This window comes from Panthera pardus, unplaced genomic scaffold (genome assembly GCF_024362965.1).
Source record: "Panthera pardus isolate Hobbes unplaced genomic scaffold, ASM2436296v1 HiC_scaffold_12, whole genome shotgun sequence".
Classification (NCBI taxonomy): domain Eukaryota; kingdom Metazoa; phylum Chordata; class Mammalia; order Carnivora; family Felidae; genus Panthera; species Panthera pardus.
In genome coordinates this window covers 15,949,735-15,975,047 of record NW_026526677.1, presented here as the reverse complement: position 1 = coordinate 15,975,047, position 25,313 = coordinate 15,949,735, and the positions used below count along the sequence as shown (strand labels likewise).

The window sequence follows — 25,313 nt, the reverse complement described above, 5'->3', positions numbered from 1 at the left end:
CAGAGAGAGAGGGAGACAGAATCCGAAACAGGCTCCAGGCTCTGAGCCGTCAGCACAGAGCCCGACGCGGGGCTCGAACTCACGGACCGTGAGATCGTGACCTGAGCTGAAGTCGGGCGCTTAACCGACTGAGCCACCCAGGCCCCCCTCATTTTATTTCTAAAGCGGGGATATTTATTCTACCAAAGATTCTGAGAATGAAAACTTACATGACAGGCCTGACAGTCACGACTTCCCAATACTCGTTCTCTCTTCTTGCTCCCTTAACCTGCCACAGGACCTCAAACTGACCAACTGCATGTACTGCTAGGTGAAAGGCTAGTTTTTCTATAAAGCCCAGCAAGGCTGATGTTTTAGTGGGCCTGCTTTAAGGGGCTAAAGAGGATTTTTCTTTTTCTTCACATATTTTCAGATCAGAGAGAAGTAATGCCACTGCTCTGTAAGCCTTGAACTTAGAAGTAAGTAACAGATGCAGTTTCCATTTTGTCAGACTAGTCTGTACTGTAATTACAAGCCCTGGGGCAGGGGAGTTTGAAGGCAGACCTCATCTGGTTGGGAGGACTGAGAGACTGAGAGACTTCACAGAGAGATGGCACCGGGATGGAAGCTCACCGTACGGGGAAAATCTCAATGAGGAGAGGGAAAGGAAGGTATTCCTAGAGTAGAAAATTAGAGGCAATGCCGAGGTTATGCTTAGGTATCAGTAAGAAGTTGGAATGGAGAGCTACGGTTAGTTTCTTTCACCCTAAGATTGCTCTTATACTCTGCAGTTTATAGAGCCACTCCAAAAGTTGCAGAAAATCCCAGATTCTTTGCTTCAATGACCATCACACCCCCTGGGGGAATATTTCCTGGGAACTTAGCTCAGCACTTGCCAAGCCAAACCACTTGCCCAGTTTCACAGGTGCAGCTTACTAGATGATCTTTATCTAGGTTTGTACTATTTACAAACAAAATGAGTCAGTTCATTATTTCTTGCAGGTGTATCTTAAGAATACTTACACGCATTTAACTAACCCCTGAATAAACTCTATAGATGTTTCATTATGTTAACAGCTTATATAATATTATGGAGGACCACTGGTATAGTACCCTTATTGTAGCTATACCTTGGATGCAGTTAGACTAACTGATGGGACAGCACTTTGAGCAATCCCAGGCTTTCCTAAAATTTTTCACGGCCCAACTTGCATAGGCAAAAACCGAAGTCTTGGCGCCCTCTGGTGGCAGACTGGTTCTTAGAGTCCAATAAGCTTCTCGACTAGAAACAGGCAGGTATTATGAGCACAGAAGCCACAGGATAGTAAACATGGCACATTTTCCTAGATCATCTTTACTGAAGATTTTTTGGGGAGGGGGGAGTGGGTAATGCAAAAACATTTTCATATTAAAACAAATGCATATAATATTGAATAGAATATAAAATTTACATTACTTCTTGCAACAAAGTAAGAGACATCAAAGACATTTCAAGGTAGGCTACTCATGAACTTCAGGCTGTATTCCTAAACCCTGAGGGAGGGAGGACACCCCTACGTGCTCACACTAATATTATGGGCGCTGCTCTTTTGATAGAGAAGTCTGAGGAGCAGCAAATTAAGTGCTTGCTCATTTGGCAACATCCAGTGGATTACTTAAGTAGTGAAACCATATGCTTTCTCATTTTAGAGCATTTTAACCTGCTTTAAAAAGGCCTGAGTAAATAGGAGCTTTATGCTTGAGTTGAAATTATTTCCTTCTAAAGTGATTTTTTTCCTCCTATAAATGTTAACATGCTTAACTGAGGGTATGACATGCGAGATGGTCAACATCCTAAGAACCCTGCGGACTTAAGTCTGCGTTATCAGATAAGGAGTTATAAGTACACTTTCCAAGGGCATCATTAGGAATGAAAAGTAAACTACTCACCTTCGGCAACAACAAAAAAGAAACAAAATTAAAGACTGAAGAAAATATTATAAGATTATAATCACATAGAAAAATTATATACAATGAAAATAATTTAGGGACTTCGGCAAAGACTTCTAAGAAAGGGGGCTACTGAAAAAAAGGGGGGGCTACCGCTGCTGTATTTGCTTTTCATATTTTATATGATAAGAATTTCTTTGGAGGGGGGAAAGAAGCCATTATGCTTCCTTTCCAAATCTTGTTTGTTCTCTGTAATTTTCCCTTTTTTTGTTGTTGGCAACAATTTATTACTTTGCAATAAGAAACTGAAGGAGTGGATACCCCGTAGAGATTTTCCAAGGTAATTTAGCAATGGTCTTTTTTTTGAAGAATGAGAGGGTGAATCAAATGTGCTTAGAAGCAGATAATGAGAGGCAGATTCTGGTGGATGCTGAGGTTTTAGGGTCTGCTAAAGAAAAGGTATTCATAACCTCCCACATAGTTTACCTTATTAAATTTCTTAAGTTTTATAGAACTATTTCTTTCTTGAGAATGTACTCTACATTTTAAAAGCCTTAAAATTAAGACTCAAGTCACATGACCACCTGCCTATACCTTTAGGAAAATGCAACTTTTGTTTTCTAAGTAAGGAATCTGAGGCACAAACATCCCATTTCAGAATAGTAACTAAGGGGAACTCTCAGTGGTAAATTACGTAGTGCTGGGAAAAAGAACAAAAAAGGCAGACACCAAACACCTCCATTTTCCCAAGATTGATTATTAAAAAAGCGCGCCACACTGTATAGAAATCAATGTTCTCTCCCATAATTCTGTGCATCTGGGACTATAGAAATGTCACTGTCCCTGCCCCACATCTTCAAATTAACATTCTCAGGTCACAACAATAAGTCTTCCCAAAGGGGACCTTCCGGAAAAACAAGCTATTTCCTCGGCTCATATTTCCCTGGAAAAAAAAATAAAATAAAAACAAATAAAGTCTAGTGTGAACATGAGGTCAGCCAGTCCAAATCAGCAGAGAGATCCAACTGGACAAGTTTCTGGAGACGTGACTAAAATGGCCAGGAAAGACTGGGCTATCACTGTACAGAGCAGCAACGTGCACTCTGACTCAAGCCGAGCTTTCGTGGAACTAACTTACAGTTTTGCCATGCGGGTAAGGCAAGAATTTCTGACTTATTTCAACAGAATTCCCAGTTTGGATTCTGGCTCTGCCACTTGCCGGCTGGGTTATCAAATGAGTCAGTACATATAAAGTGCGGAGACAGTCCTACCACTCGCCAAGTGCTAGATTTTATTTACTTTTTAATGGAATGGTCAGGTCTCTATGAAGTACTTCTAAAATGTTACAATTAAAGTAATAACCTTAGGAGCTTAAGTGACTAGACTCAAGTTAGACTGGCTGCACACAGATCCCGCTCTCACAAATACAGAGTCTATAACCTTGGGTTATATAATTAGTGTTATTTAATGGTTCAAAGTCCCAGTTTCTTCAGATGGGAAGTGGGATGATAAAGAATGGTACCTATGCATCCTCCTCATATGGTTATTTTGAGAGTTGCACGAGCTGATACAGGCTCTCAGCACGATGCCTGATATATAGCAAATACCCCATCAAGATTGCTGCTCTTGTCCTAAGCACTTATGGGACTGACTGCTCCCTCGACAAGGTGTCTGATACCCTAATACATTTTCTATCTGCTTTCTTCCGACAGCAGGGGGTTAGTTAGAAAGCAGGGAAAGAAAGGCCATCTTTCCTTTAAATGGGGACCACGATAAGAGACTGCCCAATAGAGAGTGTAAGACTCAGAACGGAACCCAGAACGTTCATGTTAGGTGTGTATGGCAATCATTCGTGTTCTAGCCTGGATTCACACAGGGCTTGCTGGGCTTGCACACTGGGCAAAAAGGCAGCTACAGTAGCACTTAAGCCTTTTTCATTCACAGTTTAGGCTGAGCTCTGTGAACAAAGGCCTTTCTCACACGCATTACAAGTGCCATAACAAAATGCAACAAAGAGCTTCCTCATACGCTGTCTTCCACAATCCTCTAAAAAGTGCTTCCCGCTTAAAAACAGCTTTAAACTGATGGCCATTAGAAGTGATCCCGTGTTACATTCAGCACACAGCCACCCATTTTGGTTCCTAACCTAATAAAGCTTTGGCCAGACTGATTGAGACCTGTGGTTGCAGATGACACACCTCACAATAACAAACCCAGAAACTGGAGTCTGGACAAAATCATTCTCTAAAAACACTCCAGAAGTAAGAGGCCAGCTCCATCAACATCACTGTGACAAATAATGTCGTAAAACAAACAGCTTCTTGTTTCTCAGTTTCCTCTCTACTGCAGGAAAACACCTGAATATATAAGGAGATTGTGGGAAGTTACGAGAAAAAAGATGAGGTTGGAAAAAAATAATCTGAAATCGAGGCCATCATCTTAACCACTAGGATAACTGTCTACCTGGACCCTACTTGTAATTTGAATGTGATCGCTCAAATGGCTTCCAGGTCACATCCAGAGATTCTCAATTCCTCATTACCCCTCCTGATGACTTCTCAGCAGCACATTTTATGACTATGCTGGAGCGATACATGGAACACTGGAAAGGGTGCATTAATTGGTAGTTAAAGGGTAAGCTACAAAAATTAACCTGGGATTCCAGAGACGTTATTTAAGAAAACAAACAAAAACAAAATAAAAGAAAATAGAGAGGAGGGGTGATGAGGAAGGGGGGGAGGAATGGAAGGAGAGAGAGAGTAAGACACTAGTACCTCCTTCTGCAGCATGCACCAGCAATCTATCCAGGAAGTATATATTGGGGAGTAAGGAGGGCATCCACCAGCAAGCCTGAAACAGGAAAAAAAAAAAAAAAAAAAAAAAAAAGATTAGCTATTCAAATTAACATTTACAAAGCGTTCTCTCAAGAGTTCAATAAATCTTTGTCAAAATACTCTCTTACCTAGAAAGTTCCCCAAGAGACAATTTTAGCTCTAATGAAACAAATATTCAGAAAGGGAAAAAAGAGCAAGCATCCCAAAAGGATTTTCCTCCCTCATATTTAGGTTTTGAAACAGCAAGTAAACAGAAATGTCAACCAATTAGGCATTTTCTAAAACATCTGGGTTTTTAATTTGTGAACAAATATAATTCTAGAACACAGCAATTATAAAAGCAGGGCAAGGAGACTTAAAAGCTAAGTGATGTTCAACAGAGCCTAAATATGGCAACGAATCTAAACAGTGGTGACTACATACTTTACTCAGATATAACCCGTAATCTCTTCCTCCCTAAAAATCTGTCAGGGACAGTAATACCCTCAACTCATTCTTTTACTACGCTCTGGGTTAAGATGTGGCAGGTGCCCTACTGGGCACAAAACAACCAGAATGTGACATGACAGGAAGTATGATAACTATGCTCGAATCTCCACACAGCTATCTATTTGATACCCTGTTTGAAAACAGTGACACGTCTAACGGCATATGGCGCCAGGCACTGCACTGGAACTGTCCTGACTTAAAGAAAGAGGCAAAACTCCTGCCCAATGCGGTCGTTACTCGGCGTCCAGAAGCTGGAAATCGGTGGTGTCCACCACCGTACCCCCATCCATCCTTCCCAACCAACACAGTGAAAGGTTAAAAAACTTCCCATGAAAAAAAAGAAAGAAACTTTCTATGGACCAAATCTCCTACTTTTCTTTCTTTAAAACTTCCTTTTTCCATGAAGTCCCTAGGAAAGAAACTTACTTTCTCCATGAAGCCCCTACAAGCTGCCACTCAACCCCTGACATAACCTTTGTAAGTTTCATTAAAAGGAAGATAAAGACTTCAAATAAAGGAAAGATATAGAAATAGAGTCATTTGATCACAATCCCACCTTTTCAGAAGAGGACCTAAACTACAGGGAAGGGAATATTATCTGTAAGTACTTGAGAGATATTCTAACAGAGGATATGAGACGGCTGCTTACAATAAAACATACATTGATGCCACCGCTGGTACATGGGGCATACAGGGAAAAGATTTAGGAAACCTAGTAACGGCATCAACTGTACTTTTTCTCCCCAAATTTCTCCCTGGACTGCTCTGCCGGGCAGACATACAGGCAGCCAACTACTAGAATAAGAAATGCAGGGCACTTACCCACAGTTGTTGACAGCCATAAGATTAGAGACAAGCACAAAGGGATAGGTCAACATACTGGCAAAAAACTGTGAAGTGGTAAAAAGACAGCTAAGTTATTAGGTCATTCTGAATCTTTATTCTCTTCCTTCCTCTCCCTTAAAGCCCTAGCGCCACTGTGGGCAACACTCCACCACTAGCTTTGCTTTCTCAGTAGCTCACATTTTTGAGCCTGGAGATGCTTCCTCCTCTTAACATACCGATACACCCAACACTTTAACAAAAGGCCAGAAGGCATCCCGTACCGTGACAGAGTCCTCCTTCAAATAAAACTGAATTACATTATTTAAGAGAAAAAGTAAATGCAATCAAATACAATGAAGCATTTCAAAACACCCCTGAAGAAAGTAAGAAAACATGAGGTCCTTCCAAAAATGATGGAAGTTACTTCAGAAGTCAACTACTGGAAAACTCCACAGACTCAAGAGGGTGAAGTTGTCCAGTACAGGATCAGTGGGGTGCCGCGAGCAGCAGGCCTGAGACTTGGGGGCACGGTGGCATAGACCAAACCATGTGGGCTTGTTAATGCCGCTCCTGTGACAAGGGGACCCTGGGTCATTCTCACCTCTGAGAAACATTAATGAACTTGAGAGACATTCCTGTGAGACATCTGTGATGACACGACCCAGATGAAATTGAAAAGAAAACAAAACACAACTAGAAGGTTAAGGGGGTTTTAAAAAACTCACTCCTGTGACAGCTTGGGAATAACTCTTCATTTCACTCATGGTGGAAACCTAAAACAGGAATAAAGCCTTTTCAGAATAAGAAAATTAAGATGATGCTAACAGCTAATTGTCCCCACTCATATCAATATATTCGATCTCTAAATTTTTAGTTTCTTTGACAGCCTAAAAATTAATTTTGAGATGAAAACATAAAATACTGACTGTGACCATAAAAAGGCAGTGAACTAAATCATCAACTTGATTCAACATTAAGAGACAAATTTGCATTAGACTACGATGGCTTAGGAACAAATGTGATAGACCCAGGATTTAAAAAAAAAAAAAGAAAAGAAAAGTAACCTTTTCTGATGTCCTAGAAATCCAATCCCTGGAAACTACATTTGTGGTACACCTGAGGGACAAGTCACTACCTCTACATACACCCAGCTGTGCACCAGATGCTGCAGAGACAAGTCTCCGTACTCTAGAAGTGGACAGCGTGGATTCAGTCCTCCCTCTGTGTGTGTTCTATTTCCCACTATGCTATGGGGCTGCCAGTGCACAAAGAGGCCCGCAGCTTCCAGGAAAGGCTAATTCTCAAAACTTCCCAGGCTGAGGTTTCTAAAAAGCCCAAACCAGGAGTCCCATTAACACTTCAGATTAGATGAAACACCATTAATATGCTATAAAACTGTCCTGCTTTGCACTGCCCTCCAAAATTATGTACCAATACAGATGTGATCTCCTTGCAGCACAGAGACAGGGCTAGATTTCTTAGGCTGACTCAGCCATACCCTAAGGACTTTTCAGGTGCATCTTTTCATGGTAAATAGCATGGGTCACTCCATCAGCCTTTGAAAAGTTGACTGATAATGTTTAGCTATATAATGATGAGTCTGGCACGTAATAAAGTGCCACCTTACTTTATCTTTTTTTTTTTTTTTTTTTTTAAGCAGGCTCCATGCCAAATGTGAGGCTTGAACTCAAAACCCCAAGTCACATGCTGTACAGACTAAGCCAGCCAGGTGACCCACCACCTTACTTTAAAGCTACCCAAGCTGCCCAGTGAAAACAATAAAGTCAGCACCAGCACATCTCATCAAGATCACAACCTACCCCACTGTCCAGTGCATAGGTATTGACGAGGTAGGCCAGTGAGTTACAGAGCCACAAAGAAATGATGTCACCTAGGAGGCGAGGAATAAGACCCCTACATGAAAAACAATAAAAATAAGAGCCAAAAAATGTGATCAGTAAAAAGATAATCCACTCAATACAAACACTTCTCAAAGACAGATTTTAAAGTCTTCTAGAGAACTGAAAGACACTGACCGCCAGAATCTAGTCCTAACTAGTTCATTCTACGTAATGTAACTATACTAGAGGCTAATCTCTAATGACTTTCCCATTTTCCCCCCTTTTTTTTTTTAAAGGAGGCTCCACGCTGGGCATGGAGCCCAACACAGGGCTTGAACTCACGACCCTGAGATCAAGACCTGAGCTGAGATCAAGACTGAGACACTTAATGGATTGAGCCACCCAAGCAACCCAATTTCCATTTTTCAAATGCAGACCAGCTATACATCCTGGAGCTCTGGCCAATGGTTCATCTTACTATCAATAACTATAAGCAAGAGGGGACAAAAATGTGCCTGCTTCAGAGAAGAGACTTAAATATAGTTTTGGCTTGGGAATGCAAGCTGCTGCAGCCACTCTGGAAAACAGTATGGAGGTTCCTCAAGAAACTAAAAATAGAACTACCCTACGACCCAGCAACTGCACTACTAGGTATTTATCCAAAGAATACAGGTGTGCTGTTTCGAAGGGACACATGCACCCTAATGTTTATAGCAGCACTAACAACAATAGCCAAAGTATGGAAAGAGCCCAAATGTCCATCGATGGATGAATGGATAAAGATGATGTGGGATATATATACAATGGAGTATTACTCGGCAATCAAAAAGAATGAAATCTTGCCATTTGCAACTATGTGGATGGAACTGGAGGGTATTATGCTAAGTGAAATTAGTCAGTCAGAGAAAGACAAAAATCATATGACTTCACTCATATGAGGACTTTAAGAGACAAAACAGATGAACAGAAGGGAAGGGAAACAAAAATAATATAAAAACAGGGAGAGGGACAAAACAGAAGAGACTCCTAAATATGGAGAACAAACTGAGAGTTACTGGAGGGGTTGTGGGAGGGGGCACTAAGGAATCTACTCCTGAAATCATTGGTGCACTATATGCTAACTAATTTGGATATAATTAAAAAAAAAAAAAAAGAATGTATGGGCGCCTGGGTGGCTCAGTCGGTTAAGCGTCTGACTTCAGCTCAGGTCACGATCTTGTGGTCCATGAGTTTGAGCCCTGCGTCGGGCTCTGTGCTGACAGTTCAGAGCCTGGAGCCTGCTTCAGACTCTGTGTCTCCCTCTCCCTCTGACCCTCCCGCTTCATGCTCTGTCTCTCTCTGTCTCAAAAATAAATAAACGTTAAAAAAAAAATAATAAAAAAGAATGCATAATAAGTGATTAGGAATAAAAAACATGTAAATCATAATAAATGAATAATAATTTTAAAAATACATATAATTTATAATTTTGGCTAAGGTATTTGATACTTAAATTCGACAGGGCCAAAAATGGCTACAAAATCACAAAACAAAACAAGAATGGCCCAGAGATAGATGAGGGATATCAAAAAACACATTCCCAGGGCCTGGGTGACCTAGGTGAGGCAGTATGCAATTGCAGGATGAACATTACCCCACAGACTGAAGACCGGGGTTCAAATGCCACTTCCACTACCTATCAGCTACGTGACCGGCAGCAAATGAAATTCCCAGAGCATCAACTTTTTTTCACCTCTATAATGAGAATAATAGTAACTACCCTGCCTATCTCCCAGGCGATTTGTTTGGTTTTACTTTTTTTTTTTTTTCTTTAAAGTAGGCTCCGTGCCCAACGTGGGGCTTGGAACTCACAACCTTGAACTCAAGAGTCGTGTGCTCCACCACCTGAGGCAGTCAGGCGCCCCTCTCCCAGACTAGGACGCTCAAATAAAATCAGTGACATGGAAACCCTCTGAAAATGAAAAAGGACCATTTACAGTTTCTGTTGTTAACAGAAGAATGACAGTAGTAGTCTAAGTTCTTCTAAAGGAAATTCAAGGGAACGGATATAGCCTTGCAAAAACATGTTACTCACAGGATCAGGAAGATACATGTTAGGTAATTCTCCCATTTTTCAAAAATTAAGTTTCCCTAGTTTATCAACTGTACATCATTAGGAACTTATTATAAAGGTAGAAACTTGGAATAAATTTATTTGTTAAAACAAAATGAAAAAATCCCCCAAACAAAAAACAAAACCCTCTAATTTCCAGTGTTTTAGATGTCTGGAAGTAAAAGTTTGGGATCTTTACAAGAGAATTTAAGTCAGAGGGACCTTAATAGAGTTTAACATGAAGTAAACCCAGAGAGTACATTTTCTCCAGGGATTAAACAGTCATGTCCTTATTTTCATTAAAGCTTTCCATTCCCACAAATAATCACACACAAATCAACAATTTACTCACGCAAAAAATCCTAGGATGCCTTCTTCACGATAGATGGTTACTATGGAGTCATAAAGTCCACTAACGTACAGAAGATGGAAAGGCAAAAATACATGAAGATTATTTTGGAGCTACTAAAGAAAACGTTCAATTATCACTTTTGACAAGGTCAAATTTATATCCCACCCCCTTTTCTGCCACCCTCACTCTGTAAAGACAGTTGAATTCGGGACAGGTGTGGAGATATTACTACCTAGTTACATGGAGTCAGGGTGAATTTTGGCTTTAGTGTCTCTGCAACTTACTCTGAGATCTTGGGTAGCTTCTTAAACGTGCCCAGGCCATTTTCTTCTATTTTCCCTTTTCTGTGTGTGTGCATATCAAATGATATATCAACTTGATCAAAATGATATATCTAAGGCACCATAAAAATGGAAAGCACTTTTGACAGCTCAGAGCCTGGAGCCTGCAGCCTGCTTTGGATTCTGTGTCTCCCTCTCTCTCTCTGTTCCTCCCCTGCTCGCACTTTGTCTCTCTCTCTCTCAAAAATAAATAAAGATTAAAAAAAAAAAAAAATGTAAAGCACTTCAACTGATCTCCTTGAATCCTTGGAAATAAAAACACTTACCAGTACTTGGATTCTCTGCCGATGAACTGTACCATAGATCTCAGAGTGATCACTGCAGAACACAGAGAAAAGATTTTTAAAACTACGTCGACATAAATTTTGATAGCCCTGAAAAAGAAAAAAAGTTTTTTCCACCTAAAGACACTTTGCTCTCTGGGTAAACTGGATAAGTGCCAAAGCAAGTAAGCAAACAAAAAACAAAAAACACACAGGCAAGGCACTTAAGTGAACTCCCACATCAATCTGTCTAAGCAGTTGGAGAGGAGAGATCATGCTCTAAAAAGTAAGGTCACAAATCAGATTTCAGTTACCAAGTGCAAACATACCGTGGAAGGGATGTGTGATGAGGGTAGCAGCAGAACGAGCCATCATCTCTCGAGTTGTCTAGAAACAATCAACACACACTTCTGAGATCTAAATAAATGACATTCAAATTCCTGTGAGAAGTAATGTGGGCGACAGGGCCCTCCTGCCCTGAACGTGATACTGTAACACACTGTCATCATCTCAGACCGCTCAGTCGTGGATTTCAACGTTCTGTTGGGGTTACTTCTCAAAACTGATGTGCAAAGCAGATTTCGGTTATCTTCTCGATTTTACAGATTGGGGGACAAAAAAAAGGCAAAAAGACAGGGAGGGTCACTAGCAAACGGTAACCAAGCTGGAAGAAAACTGTGAGGCCTGTGTTTTAGATTTTGAAGTCACTTTCTCACTATGAGTGATTTCACACTCTGATATCTACATTATTCAAATGTCAGGCTCTAGTTAATCTGTACCAACACAACAACTCTGATTTGTTTTTCCACCACAACCATGTAACTGCAATATCTCAGAAATGCTATTTATCCTAGTTTATCTTTCTTGTCCAGGACTCTGCAAAGAAGTAGCAAAGAAAATTAAATTACAATACTTGGAGGTAGGTTGTAAATACACCAGGTCATTCGTTTATGCATTTAAACATTATCTTCAGTTATTTAGTTAAGACAGCCCTCATGGTACGGTAGTCCTGAGAAGAGCCTGTGGGACAGGATGGGCCAACTGAAGTTAAGAAAATACAAAATGTATATTAATACATGTTCCTCTATTTTTTAATAAAAGTAGAAACTTTATGGAAACAAAGTTGATTCATCTGATAGCTACACTTGTAGTAAGATTTGCTTTGGAATATATATTTTATTTATTATTTAAAACTAATTTCTTCCATTTATTTGAAAGAGAGAGATCATGTACATGTGGGAGTAGAGGAGAGGCAGAGGGAGGGAGAGTGGGGGGGTGGTGAGAGGGGTGGAAAGGGAGAGAGGGAGAGGGAGAGAGACAGAGAGAGAGGGAGGGAGAGAATGAATCCCAAGCAGGCTTCATGCTCAGCACAGGGATCCCTGGGATCCCTGGGATCATGATCTGAGCTGAAATCAAGAGATGGAAGTTCAACTGATAGAGCCACCCAGGTGCCCCTGGAATATATATTTTAGAAAGCAGCATTTGGGGCACCTGGGTGGCTCAGTCAGTTAAGCGTCTGACTTCAGCTCAGGTCATGATCTCGCGGTTCGTGGGTTTGAGTCCCACGTTGGGCTCTGTGCTGACAGCTCAGAGCCTGGAGCCTGCTTTAGATTCTGTGTCTCCCTCTCTATCTGCCCCTCCTCTGCTCTCGCTCTGTCTCTCAAAAATAATCAAACATTAAAAAAAATTTTTTTTAAAAAGAAAGCAGCATTTACGAGAAAATTGTAACCTCACTAAAAACAATTAGACAATGTGAAGACTAAGAAATCAAAGAGTACTTTTGAAAGCCATAAACATTAAGTCAGGTATGAAACAAACCCCTAAGGTAGGAGATGGGAAGAGGAAAATGGGTGTGAGGAACAATCTCCTAAGTCAGAATAACACTGTAAAAACTTTTATGGATAGAGGGGCATCTGGGTGGCTCAGTCCATTGAGGACTTTGGCTCAGGTCATGATCTCATGGCTTGTGAGTTTAAGCCCCACATCAGGCTCTGTGCTGACAGCTCAGAGCCTGGAGCCTGCTTCAGATTCTGTCTCTGTCTCTCTCTCTGCCTCCCCGCCCCTATTCACACTCTCTCTCTCTCTCAAATGTAAATAAACATTAAAAAAAAAAAATGCTTTTCCAGAGAGATGGATAATATCCAATTCACAAAGGACCTGGCCACTAATTTAACACTGTGCCAGATGTTTACAACTCCATTAGAAAACTTTCAGGGAAAACCTCTTCAATTTTAAAGATGAGATGACCGCAAAATTAGTTTCCTTCAAATGCATGCAATCCAAATAGCTTTTTTTTTTCTTTTTTATGATATCTATATAGAAAAGCCCAAATTAAATTGAAGGTCTGATTTCATTTGGAACAAACGCTGAACACACAGGCCTGATGATCCTAATTCCACAAAATGCCACACTGCATACACTGTGATTTTGGGAAATAGCACAGGACATAATTTGTCTCTTACCTCTTTGATAACTTGGTCGAAGGAAGGTGTAACTTCTTTTTGTACATTCCCAGGGCCTAAATCCTGGAAATCAATACGAAAGACAGGTATCTTGAAAGTTTTCTTTCTTTCTTTCTTTTTCTTTCTTTCTCTTTCCTTCCTTCCTTCCTTCCTTCCTTCCTTCTTTCTCTTTCTTTCTTTCTCTCTTTCTGTTTCTAATTTTTTTAAAGATTTTTTTTTTTTAAGTAGTCTCTACATACCACACGGGGCTTGAACCTACAGCCCCAAGGTTAAGAGTTACATGTTCCACCAAATGAGCCAGCTAGGTGCCCCTATCTTGATGGTTTTAAATAAAACTGTTCCAACACCTGGCCACTCTGTACACCAACGCTCACTGAGATGAAAGGAAAACTGACTGCTTGTCCCTTCTCCTAAAGAGGACCAAAGAGCAATAATAATCTGCAAGGGAAATGGGCCACCCATGCATATAAATAGGCTCCAACATACCTCAACCTTGTCACATTCCTGGTAATGCTACAAAGGAAAAGAAAAGAAAGGATGATTAGGGCTGTCACAGTGTCATTGAGAGAGGACATAAAATGAAAGTAAAACAGTTTCTGGGTTTTTTTTTTTTTTGTTGAATATCTCCAATAATTTCTATTTCTATTATCAGTTGGAAGTAAGTGTCTCTAAGATATCTTATTACTAAGTTTAACATATTGGCCAGCTAGAGGAACAGGCAAATGCTCATGAAAACTCTCATCTAAGAGAAGAAATGGGTGCCTGGATGGCTCAGTCAGTTAATCATCTGACTCTTAATCTCAGCTCAGGTCTTGATCTCAGGGTTGTGAGTTCAAGCCTCAGTGTGGGGCCTACTCAAAAAAAATTTTTTTAAATAAATAAGTAAGTAAGTAAGTAAGTAAATAAATAAATAAATAGATAGATAGATAAATGAAACAGGACAACAAACCAAAACAGAAACCCAAGGGTATTATTTACTAAACATACATGTTTAGCAGAAATAAAGTGGTATAAACATACCCTAGGCCTAAGGTTATGGAAAAAGCCTCATGGCTTTTTCATGAAAAAGCAGAACCAATACCAAACAACCCAATTAAAAAATGGGCAGAGAATATGAATATACATTGTTCCACACAAGATATACAGATGGCCAACAGGCAAATGAAAAGATTCTCAACATCACTCATCAGCAGGGAAATGCAAACCAAAATCACAATGAGATACCACCTCACATCAGTTATATTGGCTGTCAACAAAAAGAAATAACAGGTGTTAGAGATGATGTGGAGAAAAATGACCTGATTCTGTTGGTGGGAACGTCAACTAAGGCAGCCACCGTGGACAACAGTATGGACACTCCTCAAAAAGTTAAGAATAGGGGCGCCTGGGTGGCGCAGTCGGTTAAGCGTCCGACTTCAGCCAGGTCACGATCTCGCGGTCTGTGAGTTCGAGCCCCGCGTCAGGCTCTGGGCTGATGGCTCGGAGCCTGGAGCCTGTTTCCGATTCTGTGTCTCCCTCTCTCTCTGCCCCTCCCCCGTTCATGCTCTGTCTCTCTCTGTCCCAAAAATAAATAAAAAACGTTGAAAAAAAAAAAAAAAAAAACTTAAAAAAAAAAAAAAAAAAAAAAGTTAAGAATAGAACTATCGGGGGTGCCTGGCCGGCTCAGTTGGTGGAGGATGAGACTCTTGATCTCAGGGTTGTGAGTTCAAGCCCCATGTTAGGGATAGAGATTAGTTAATAAAAAAACTTTTTTAAAGAACTACCATAGAAATCCAGCTATTTTACTTCTGGATTATCTGAAGAATATGAACACTAAATTGAAAAGATATACGCACCCTGACGTTTATAGCAGCATTATTTACAGTAGCCAAGATATAAAAACCTAAATGGCCATCGGTGGGATGAATGGATAAGGAAATTGTGGTATATGTACATAATGGAGTATATTGCTCAGCCATAAAAAAGAATGAATCTTGTCATTTGAGACATGGATGGACCTTCAGGGTACTAAGTTAAGTGAAATAAGTCAGAAAGAGAAAGACAAAAACTGCATTTCACTCACATGTGGAATTTAAACAAACAAACCAAACCAATTCATAGACATGAAGAACAGGTTACCAGAAGGGAAGGGGGATGGAAGATGAGTGAAATGGGCAAATGGGGTCAAATGTATGGTGATGGATGGTAACCAGACGATCACTCTGTAATGAACACAGATGTCGAATTATAATTTTGTACACCTGAAACATATGTTTTGTACCAATTTTATCTCACTTAAAAAAAAAGAAAGTAGTACCAATATCAAATTAGGGCAAGGCTCTTTTCTTCACTGCACAAAAGAACAGAGAATTGGTGCCAAGTCTGAAGAGCTAAAATCGCTTCACTTTTCCTTTTGTATCTGACTGTTTCTAAAACAGGCGAGAGAAGATTTTGTTCTCTTTTAGAGAACTTGAACACTGCCAAGGCTCAGACTAGATTGGAAGAGGAAATATTATTTGTGGGATACTTCAGGAATAGAAGATGGGCTAGGTGAAATAAAAGAAGCAGACAATTGAGTCACTAGTTATACCAGATTAAAAAACAGACAATACTTCCTATTAAAAAAAGATTTAAAAGAAAAATCAGAAGAAAGAGAGTAAATGTTAAGATTAAGCAATATGATGTTTTCGGGTCAAATTCCAAGTGTTTAGTTAAGAGTAATTCTAATGGTTTCAGGCGTATTTTAAAATTCTCACTCATGGGGCACCTGGGTGGCTCAGTCGGTTAAGTGTCTGACTTCGGCTCAGGTCATGATCTCACGGTTCGTGGGTTCAAGCCCCGCATTGGGCTCTGTGCTGACAGCTCAGAGCCTGGAGCCTGTTTCAGATTCTGTGTCTCCCTCTCTCTCTGCCCCTCCCCTGTTTACACTCTGTCTCTGTCTCAAAAATAAATAAACATTAAAAAAAAAAAATTAAAAAAAAATAAATAAAATAAAATTTTCACTCATTTCTAGGGGCGCCTGGGTGGCTCAGTCAGTTATGTGTCCGACTTCGGCTCAGGTCATGATCTCACGGTTTGTGAGTTCAAGCCCTGCATCCGGCTCTCTGCTGTCAGGGAAGAGCCCACTTGGGATTCTCTGTCCCCTTCTCTCTGCCCTTCCTCTGCTCTTTCTCAAAAAAAAAAGAAACTTAAAATAAAAATTTCCTCCTGTCCTTTCTATACTATTCTGAACAGAATTTAATTTCATTCTGGTTCAAATATACAGAACTCTTTCTTATAAAAGGCTAACAGTTTCACCAACCCTGAACTGGTCTCTCTTCCTGATTGTATGGAGCTGCTTTTGATACTAAGTGTAGTACCAATCCCCTGTTATATTTCATTTGGCTACATGTGAAACATATATTCAGGGTACCTGATTACCGGGAGTTTATTACTTTCTGGAACATACAGGACCTTGTTCTCAAGTAGTACTTTCACTTTTGCTCTAAGTCTACACATGAAGCCCACTAGAGGACAGCTGTCTTTCCATATGTAAACCTCACTCGGGTAAGGGCAATACTTTCACTGAGCCCGGGGGAGGGTGTGGCTGGGAATGAAACACTAGTAATCAATCCACCAAAAATACCTGCCCATTAGGACTCCATTACTCTCACCCACGGGCTACCCACACTTTTCCACATTCAGCCCACAGGCATGACAACAAGAATAAGTATAAGGTGGAGCGCCTGGCTGGCTCAGTGGGTAGACCATGTAACTCTTCATCTTGGGGTCATGAGTTCAAGCCCCGCAATGGGAGTGGAGCTTACTTAAAAACATAACAAAAGAATAAGTGTAAAGAATAATAAAGTGGCTAAAGGGTGAAACAGCTTCCATGTGAGGAATCTACTGAAAACCTTTCCAACTCAAAAATCAGTGAAGGGTGAAGAGAATTTAAAATTGAAGCCAATTAGCATTCATACATGAAATTTAAGGAACAAAACAAATGGGTGCACCTGGGTGGCTCAGTTGGTTAAGCATCCGACTTTAGCTCAGGTCACGAACTCATGGTTCACGAGTTCAAGCCCCACACTGGGTTCTGTGCTAACAGCTCAGAGCCTGGAGCCTGCTTCGGATCCTGTCTCTCTCTCTCTCTCTCTGCCCCTCCCCTGCTCGTACTGTCTCTCTCTCTCAAAAATAAATAAAACATTAAAAAAAAAATGATCATGGGGGGAAAAAAAAGAGGCAAACCAGGAAACAGACTCTTTACAGAGAACACACTGATAGATACTAGAGGGGAGGTGGGCGGGGTGGGGGATGGGTGAAATAGGTGATGGGGACTAAGGGGGGGCACTTGTGATAAGCAGAGGGCGATTTAAGGAAGTGTTGAATCACTACACCGTACACCCAGAACTAATATTACACTGTATGTTAACTAATTGGAATTTAAATAAAAACTTTAAAAAAAATGAAATCGAAGCCAATTAGATCATGAAACTAACAAAATCAAGACATGGTCATCAGATGATAAAACATTAGAACTGGGGTAATGTGAAAGCCTACAAAAGTAAATGAAGGATTGTGCCCAGTACTATTTAAATAAGCAGTTAGTGGGGCGTCTGGGTGGCTCAGCTGGTTAAGTGTCAGACTTCAGATCTCTGGCTTTCTTAAAATCAAATGCCTCAGATACAGATAGCCAAAGTTCCACCTCTTACCTCTTCCCCTACTTCCCCAAAATTTCTACAGCCCTGCAGTTGACATGGACCTTGGTGGTTAAAAAAAATTTTTTTTTTAATTTATTTAACATTAACACATTTGCAGAAACAGTGCACAAAATATAAATGATGGGATAAATAATCACATGACAAATATCCACATAGCCATGATCCAGGTCAAGGAAAATCATTTCCATTACCCCCAAATGTCATGCATGGTCCCTTTTCCCTTCCCTCTTCCCACAGATAACCACTATCCTGACTTTTATGTTTATCTTGCTAAGTTTTTTAAGAAAATAAGTTTGTGGGGCACTTGGCTGGCTCAACAGGTAGAGCATGCGACTCCTGATCTCAGGGTTGTGAGTTTAAGACCCACATTGGGCACACAGCTTACTTTAAAATATAAATCAATAAAAAAACCTTTTAAACATAAATACATAAAAAATAAGTTTGTAACAGAAAACATTTTACTAGGGGTAATGATAAGAAAAAAATAACTTCAGAAAGAAATATGTATGTTTTAATCAGCCTCCTTCCTCCTTCAAAGAAATCAAATGAGCTATGCAGGAGATCGAATAATTGCATTCATTTTCTTCTCAGAATGACTGATTCACAGGACGAAGTTTGTGTAGATCAAAGTCAAATGCTTCATTTTATACAAATTCCCCTTGCGTCCCAGGAAAGAATTAAGAATGGGTATTTGGGGGCACCTGCGTGGCTCAGTCGGTTAAGTGTCTGACTCATGACACTGGCTCAGGTCATGATCTCACAGTTTGTGAGATGGATCCCTGCGTTGGCTCGGCTGACAGCTCCGAGCCTGGTTGGGATTCTCTCTCTCTCTCTCTCTCTCTCTCTCTCTCTCTCTCCCCCTCTCCCTCCCTCCCTCTCTGTCCCTCCCCCACTTGTGCATACATTTTCTCTTTCTCAAAAATAAATAAATTTTTAAAAAGAAAAAAAAATGGATATTTGAAGAAAATGTTTTCAAGAGGAAGAAAGATCACGGTCATAAATATATCTTTAAAACTGCTCTTGGGGCACCTGGGTGGCTCAGTCAGTTGAGCATCCAACTTCAGCTCAGGTCATGATCTCCTTGTTCTTGAGTTCAAGCCCCGCATTGGGCTCACTGCTGTCAACCTGTCAGCACAGAGCCTGCTTTGGATCCTCTACCCACCTCTCTCTGTCCCTCCCTCACTTGTGTTCTCCCCCCAAAAGTAAACAATTATTAAAAAAAACAAAAAGCAAAAATAACCCTGCTCTTGGTCAGTAGAACAAACTGCATAAAAGGTAATCTAAATCTTTGGGAAGATGAACTGATGTTCTTACCTGTAAAACTTTACCATGGACCACGGTCCCAAGGACTCCTGAGCACAGTCTTGGAGTTAAGCCTGTGAACAACCCACGCTTCCCGTCAATGCTGGCAATGTGCTGAGCTAAGAACACAAGTCAGAGATTTAAATTCCAGCTGAAAGAAATAGTTACATAGAAATTTCATGTCAACAGGCTTTCTATATCTTCTTTCCATACCTCCTGCCTACCTATCATCATCCTCAATGTCCTCCAATTCCAAATAAATCAAAAACACTTACCATAACAAAACAGACCAGGAAGCTGACATACTTGCCGCCCAAAAATATTTCGTCCTATTGTTGGAGGAAGAGGCTCATATCCCACCTTTAAAAACAATGGGATGTATCAATACTAAGCAATATTCCCCAAAATACCTTGGTTGTAAAGTTATAATTTTTAACCTCAGTTAAAATACAGCATATGTTTTCCGAGGCAATGATGAAGTATCATCCTTGTCAGTTTCTTATTCCCTCAACTGATAACACTAGTTTCAATGAACTCCAAGCTTCCTTTTGTTTGGTTCAAATTCTACAAAGTAAGCCATGTAGCTGAGCTGGACTAGTATCAAATTGAAAACAGAGTAAGGGAACTTTTGTGTTAGGAAAGCTACAGTTTACTGAGGCTCAAAAATATTTTCTAAAGAAAATCTAACACATTTTAAATACAGTAATCTCCATGCCCAACGTGGGGCTTAAACTCACAACTGGGAGATCAAGAGTTGCATGCTATACCAACTAAGCCAGCTACGCTCTCCAAACACATTTTTTATATTTGGACAAAACAGAAGACTAAACCAGTATCCACTATGGATTTGGCTATCAAGATGAAACACTCAAAAGGCAAATGCAGATACGGTTGGATAAGTCATGTGGGAAATGATTATAAGCTAAATCCATGTTAAACAAGCTGATTGTCATTAATAATCTAATGAAGACCATTTTAGAGTTAATGATTATCATTTTATTTCTACAATATATTCAGCATTCTTAGTGCTAAAGAGAAAGTTGAGAGAACGAATGCCATAGGACTTGGTTTTGACTCGTTATTGCCGTGATTCTTAACCTGTTCAATTAACTCCTGACTGAGCTCCCTCAAAGTGCTACCATACAACTATTTTTAAAACAGTATTCGGGGGGCACCTGGGTGGCTCAGTCAGCTAAGCATCTGACTTCAGCTCAGGTCATGATCTCGTGGTTCACGGGTTCCAGCCTCTCATCAGACTCTATGCTGACGGTGCGGAGTCTGCTTGGGATTCTCCCTCTCTCTCTCTCTCTCCCTCTCTCCCTGCTCCTCTCCCACTGTCTCTCAAAATAAATAAATAAACTAAAAAAATAAATAAATAAAGCTGAGTATTTGGAAATTTCACCAAAACCCTTAAAGACACTTGGCAACACACAGAAGTTAAGTAATCAGGGCTGAGGATATTAAAATTTTTGAGACAAGAGCTCTAGACGTCACTAAAAAAACACTGTCTCCTGAAGAAGTACTGAGCTCATAGCAGATTTACTGCAAAATGTCATCTCAAGACACTATTTAGCTACAAATGTGCCAATTCTGTTTTAGATGTCATACCACATTTCAATCAAAATCTTTGTTCTTAGTTAAAATAATTTACTTTATAATAGCCTTTTACGTACGGAATCTGAATCCACATGGGTCAGCCAAGCAACACATAATACGGAGTAGCATCAACTCAATAGTAAGAAATGTGGCCCTCCTTAGGGTCTTGCATGTTTCTGACAGAAAGGCAGATGGCAAGGACAGGGGTTCTAATCACTGCTCCCTTCCTTGGAATAATGCATGACATAATTATGTCAACTCTCAACAAGAGTTTAAAAAAATGAAATGACATGCCCATCACAGGGAATTCTAGAAAGGCAACTGAAAACACTATCAAATAGTGTACCATCAGTTAAAACCTGGGTTACTTGCCTGCGAATGTAAAATGTCACTTAAGGATTTTTTCACAGTAGATTAGCAACTAATATATATGCTTCAACTCTTTCATCTGAACTATTCCAAGCTCAGACAGATGTGGTTTCCACTGTCATGAGTCACAAGGGCTGCTCTTGGGAGAGTGCTCAGTGAGCTCAGTGAATCCTCTCACTTCTGAATGAGCTCCTTGTGTTTACCTGGGTATCTGGTGCTAAATCTCAGAAGAGTAACAGTAGCAAAGAAAAAAGAAGAAAAAAAAACGCTAATCAAGTGTTGGCTCCCCTTTAATATCAAATTTGTCTTTAATATATTTAATGTCTTGAGTTCGGGCCGGGGGAGGAGGTGAATGCTAATTTCAGAGGGGTATGCTGGGAGGGTTGGGAAGCTCTTGGTGGCAACTGGCCAGTATCAACCTCAGGGATGAAAAAACAAAGTTCACCGGGCAGGGCAGGACGGCAGTTGGCTATGGGGAAAGGATCGGGCCTCCCCGCCTTCCCCAGGAAGGAAGCGAGACCTGGGGAAGGCCCATGGGCAGTGGAAGAGGCGCGGGCAGTGGAAGCTGTCCCTGCGGGGAAGGAAGGGACAGCAGGGAAAAAGCAGCATCTCAGGGGACTGAAGGCCCGGGAAGGCTGGAGCCGATCGCCAAGCGCGGAGGGCAGCGGCGACTAAACAAGGCGCCGGGCGGGGAAAGGGATGGCGACGACTCATACCTGGATGAGCACCTTCACGTACATGAGCGGCTGGGACAGGATGGTGAGGCCGGAGCCCAGGAGCACCTGACTGGCTGCGTCCGCCATGATGGCACCCGCGGACGGACAGACAGACCAAGCCACCAAGCGACCGAGCCGCTCCCGTATCACGTGCCAGGGCCGCCGGCTTCACTGGCCCGCCCGCGGCGCGCGCACACACGCACGCACCGGCGCGCGCCTCTCCGCCCAGTCCCCGCCCACCACCCCGCCCGGAGAAACGGCAGGCGCTCGCGAGCCAGCGCAGGGGTCGGGGCGGGGCTTACAGTCCAGGGGCGCATGCGTTTTGTAGTGGGATCCGCGCCCTCCACTAAGGAAGGCAGTTTCTTTTGCGCTTGCGCAGGCTGGGAGCCTCGGTAGGAGAAGAATGGGCGTGGCAGTGGGGCGTCAGTGACCCTGACGGCAAAGGCAAGGTCAGAGGAATAAAAGAATTGGAGAGTTCTCTGTTATGCTTTGCCTGGACAGTTGCACTTTGGGCTGAAAGAGCGGTCCTAGGCTGGCCGACTCCATTTTGTTCTGTGTCCTCCATCTTGAGTGACTATGTCCCCGACATGGCCCCCTTTTCTGGGAAAACCCGCAGAAAGAAATTCCTGCTCACTCGCTAAAACCCCCTCCCCTTGAGTAACTTCCCGCTCACCCGTCCAAACTTCCCATACAAACCATGCCCGGCAACCTGCACAACGGGACTCTGATCCTTCCCCAGCCAATCAGCTAAGGCCACGACCATCACCCCACCAACTGCCCCTAGACCCCTATAAACCTTTGTGCTTTTGAAACTCTCTCTCTGGCATCTCACCGCTGCGTCGGTGCAGGTAGGAGATTGAGCTCGAGCTAGCTCAAATGAAGGTTCCTTGCTTTTGCCTCAGACTCGGCTCCCTGGTGGTCTTTGGGGATCGTGAATTCTGGGCATAACATTTGGGAGCTCCTCCGGGATCCCCAAGACTCCCGAGGGACCCCCCCCCCCTCTCCAACCCAGAGAGCTTGACTGGCCACCGTTAGTGTCTGTCCGTTCCCTGTCTCTTCTGTGTGAGCTCATTTCTGAAATTCTGGTAGTGCCTGGCGTGGTCTATTCTGCCCCTGCGAGCCACCGGACCCCCAGACGCGAAGGGGAATCAGCCCTATCACTATTGGCCTTTCACCACTAGTGACCTCTACAATTGGAAAGTTCAGAATCCTAAGTTTTCCGAGAAACCTGCAGGGCTTATTGATTTATTAGACTCTGTTCTTTTTATCTATCAGCCCACGTGGGATGATTGCCAGCAGCTTTTGCAGGTCCTGTTCACAACCAAGGAAACAAAAAGAATCCTCAATGAGGCCCGAAAACTAGTTTCGGGCACAGACGGGAATCCCACCACCGACCAGGCTCAGATAGATGCCTCCTTCTCCTTAACTCGGCCCAAGTGGGATTTCAACACGGCAGAAGGTAAGGAGAGGCTCCGGGTCTACCGCCAGACTCTAATGGGGTGGGGGGGGGGGGTCTCTGAATGGCTGCTAGGAAGCCAACCAATTTGGCCAAGGTAGGAAATGTGCAACAGGAAAAAGATGAATCTCCGGCTGCCTTTTTAGAACGGATCATGGAGGCATTCCGTACTTATACTCCCATGGATCCAGAGGCTCCAGAAAGCAAGGCAGCTGTTATCATGTCCTTTGTAAACCAATCGGCCATAGACATTAGAAAAAATTACAGAAAATAGATAGACTAGGAGAAAAAAAGTCTGCAGGACTTACTGGTAGTAGCCGAAAAGGTATATAATAACCGGGAGCCTCCTGAGGATAAGTAGGCTCGCGCCATGGCGGCTGCCAGCAGTAAGCAGACTCGAGACCTGGCCCGAATACTACTAGCTACCACTGCTGACTCCCCCGAGGAACGAGACCTCCATCTCCGGCAGCTGGCGGACGACTCAAGAGGAGGTAAAGGAACCACCAAGGGGGGGAAGCAGAGGCTGCAGAAAGATCAGTGCGCATACTGCAAGGAGATAGGGCATTGGGCCCGAGATTGTCCAAAAAGGCCGGCGGGAAGGGAAGCAAGACTGATTGAGTAAAAGTCTTAGAGCTAGATGAACTGAGTGATTAGGGGAGTCGGGGTTCAGACCCTCTCCCCGAGCCCAGGGTAACTCTTAAAGTGGAGGGGACCCCTGTTGACTTCCTTGTCGACACTGGAGCGCAACATTCGGTCCTCCACACCCCACAAGGAAAACTAGCCAGCAAGAAGTCCTGGGTACAAGGGGCAACTGGTATGAGCCAGTATTCATGGACTACCCGAAGAACGGTAGATTTGGGGAAGGGTCAGGTATCCCACTCCTTTATGGTAATACCAGAATGCCCCTACCCGCTGTTAGGACGGGACTTACTGACCAAGATTGGAGCTCAGATAACTTTCAGACAAGGGGGGCCTCAGGTCACTGATGGCAAGGGCCACCCCATCCAGGTCCTGACCATAAAACTAGAGGATGAATACAGCTTCCACCAGGAGGTGCTCCCGAGAGAGGATAATATAGACAGATGGCTACAAGAATTCCCCTCAGTTTGGGCAGAGATGGGGGGGTGGAGTGGGGGAATAGGACTAGCCACCCACAGGACCCTGGTCCTGGTAGAGCTCAAGCCAGGAGAAGGTCCCGTAAGGATCAAACAATACCCCATGTCTCAGGAGGCCCAGAAGGGGATCCAGCCACACATCCAGAGACTATGAAGCCTAAGGGTACTAGTTCCTTGCCAGTCTGCCTGGAACACCCCCCTACTGCCGGTCAAAAAGCCTCACACAAATGACTGTCAACCGGTACAAGACCTCCGGGAAGTAAATAAGAGGGTCACGGACATACACCCAACTGTTCCCAACCCACATACTCTCTTGAGCTCCTTGGCACCCTCCAGGGTCTGGTATACTGTATTAGATTTAAAGGACGCCTTCTTCAGTCTGCCGCTGGCACCCCAAAGCCAACCCTTGTTCGCCTTCAAGTGGCATGATCCAGAGGAGGGCTACAGCGGGCAACTCACCTGGACATGGCTGCCTCAGGGGTTCAAAAATTCTCCCGCCATCTTCGACGAGGCACTACACGAGGACCTGGGTGAGTACAGAAAGGAGCACCCTGGCCTCACCCTCCTACAGTATGTAGATGACATCTTGATTGCTGCCGACACGGCCGGCCGACTGCGAGCAAGGGACCCAGGACCTGCTGGCTACCCTGGGGGCCTTAGGGTACCGGGCATC

The 25,313-nt window shown here is 42.5% G+C and overlaps 1 protein-coding gene across 2 annotated transcripts; it reads right to left on the bottom strand.

Annotated features, from left to right (window-relative positions):
• Positions 1–1,313: 1,313 nt before the first annotated feature.
• On the bottom strand, positions 1,314–22,264 carry MTCH2 (mitochondrial carrier 2). Of its 2 annotated transcripts, XM_019412461.2 has the most exons (13): positions 22,070–22,261; positions 19,664–19,748; positions 19,401–19,507; positions 13,894–13,920; positions 13,408–13,470; positions 11,275–11,332; positions 10,949–11,000; positions 10,342–10,401; positions 7,877–7,970; positions 6,782–6,829; positions 6,054–6,121; positions 4,683–4,758; positions 1,314–2,851 (listed from the first exon to the last, which is right to left on the bottom strand). In XM_019412461.2, the coding sequence occupies exons 1-13, from the start codon at positions 22,154–22,156 to the stop codon at positions 2,765–2,767; spliced, it is 912 nt and encodes a 303-aa protein (XP_019268006.1). In that variant the 5' UTR covers positions 22,157–22,261; the 3' UTR covers positions 1,314–2,764. The 2 variants fall into 2 exon arrangements, with proteins under 2 accessions (XP_019268006.1, XP_019268007.1); XM_019412462.2 differs by lacking the exon at positions 13,894–13,920 and having other exon boundaries at positions 22,070–22,264.
• Between the last annotated feature and the right edge of the window lie 3,049 nt (positions 22,265–25,313).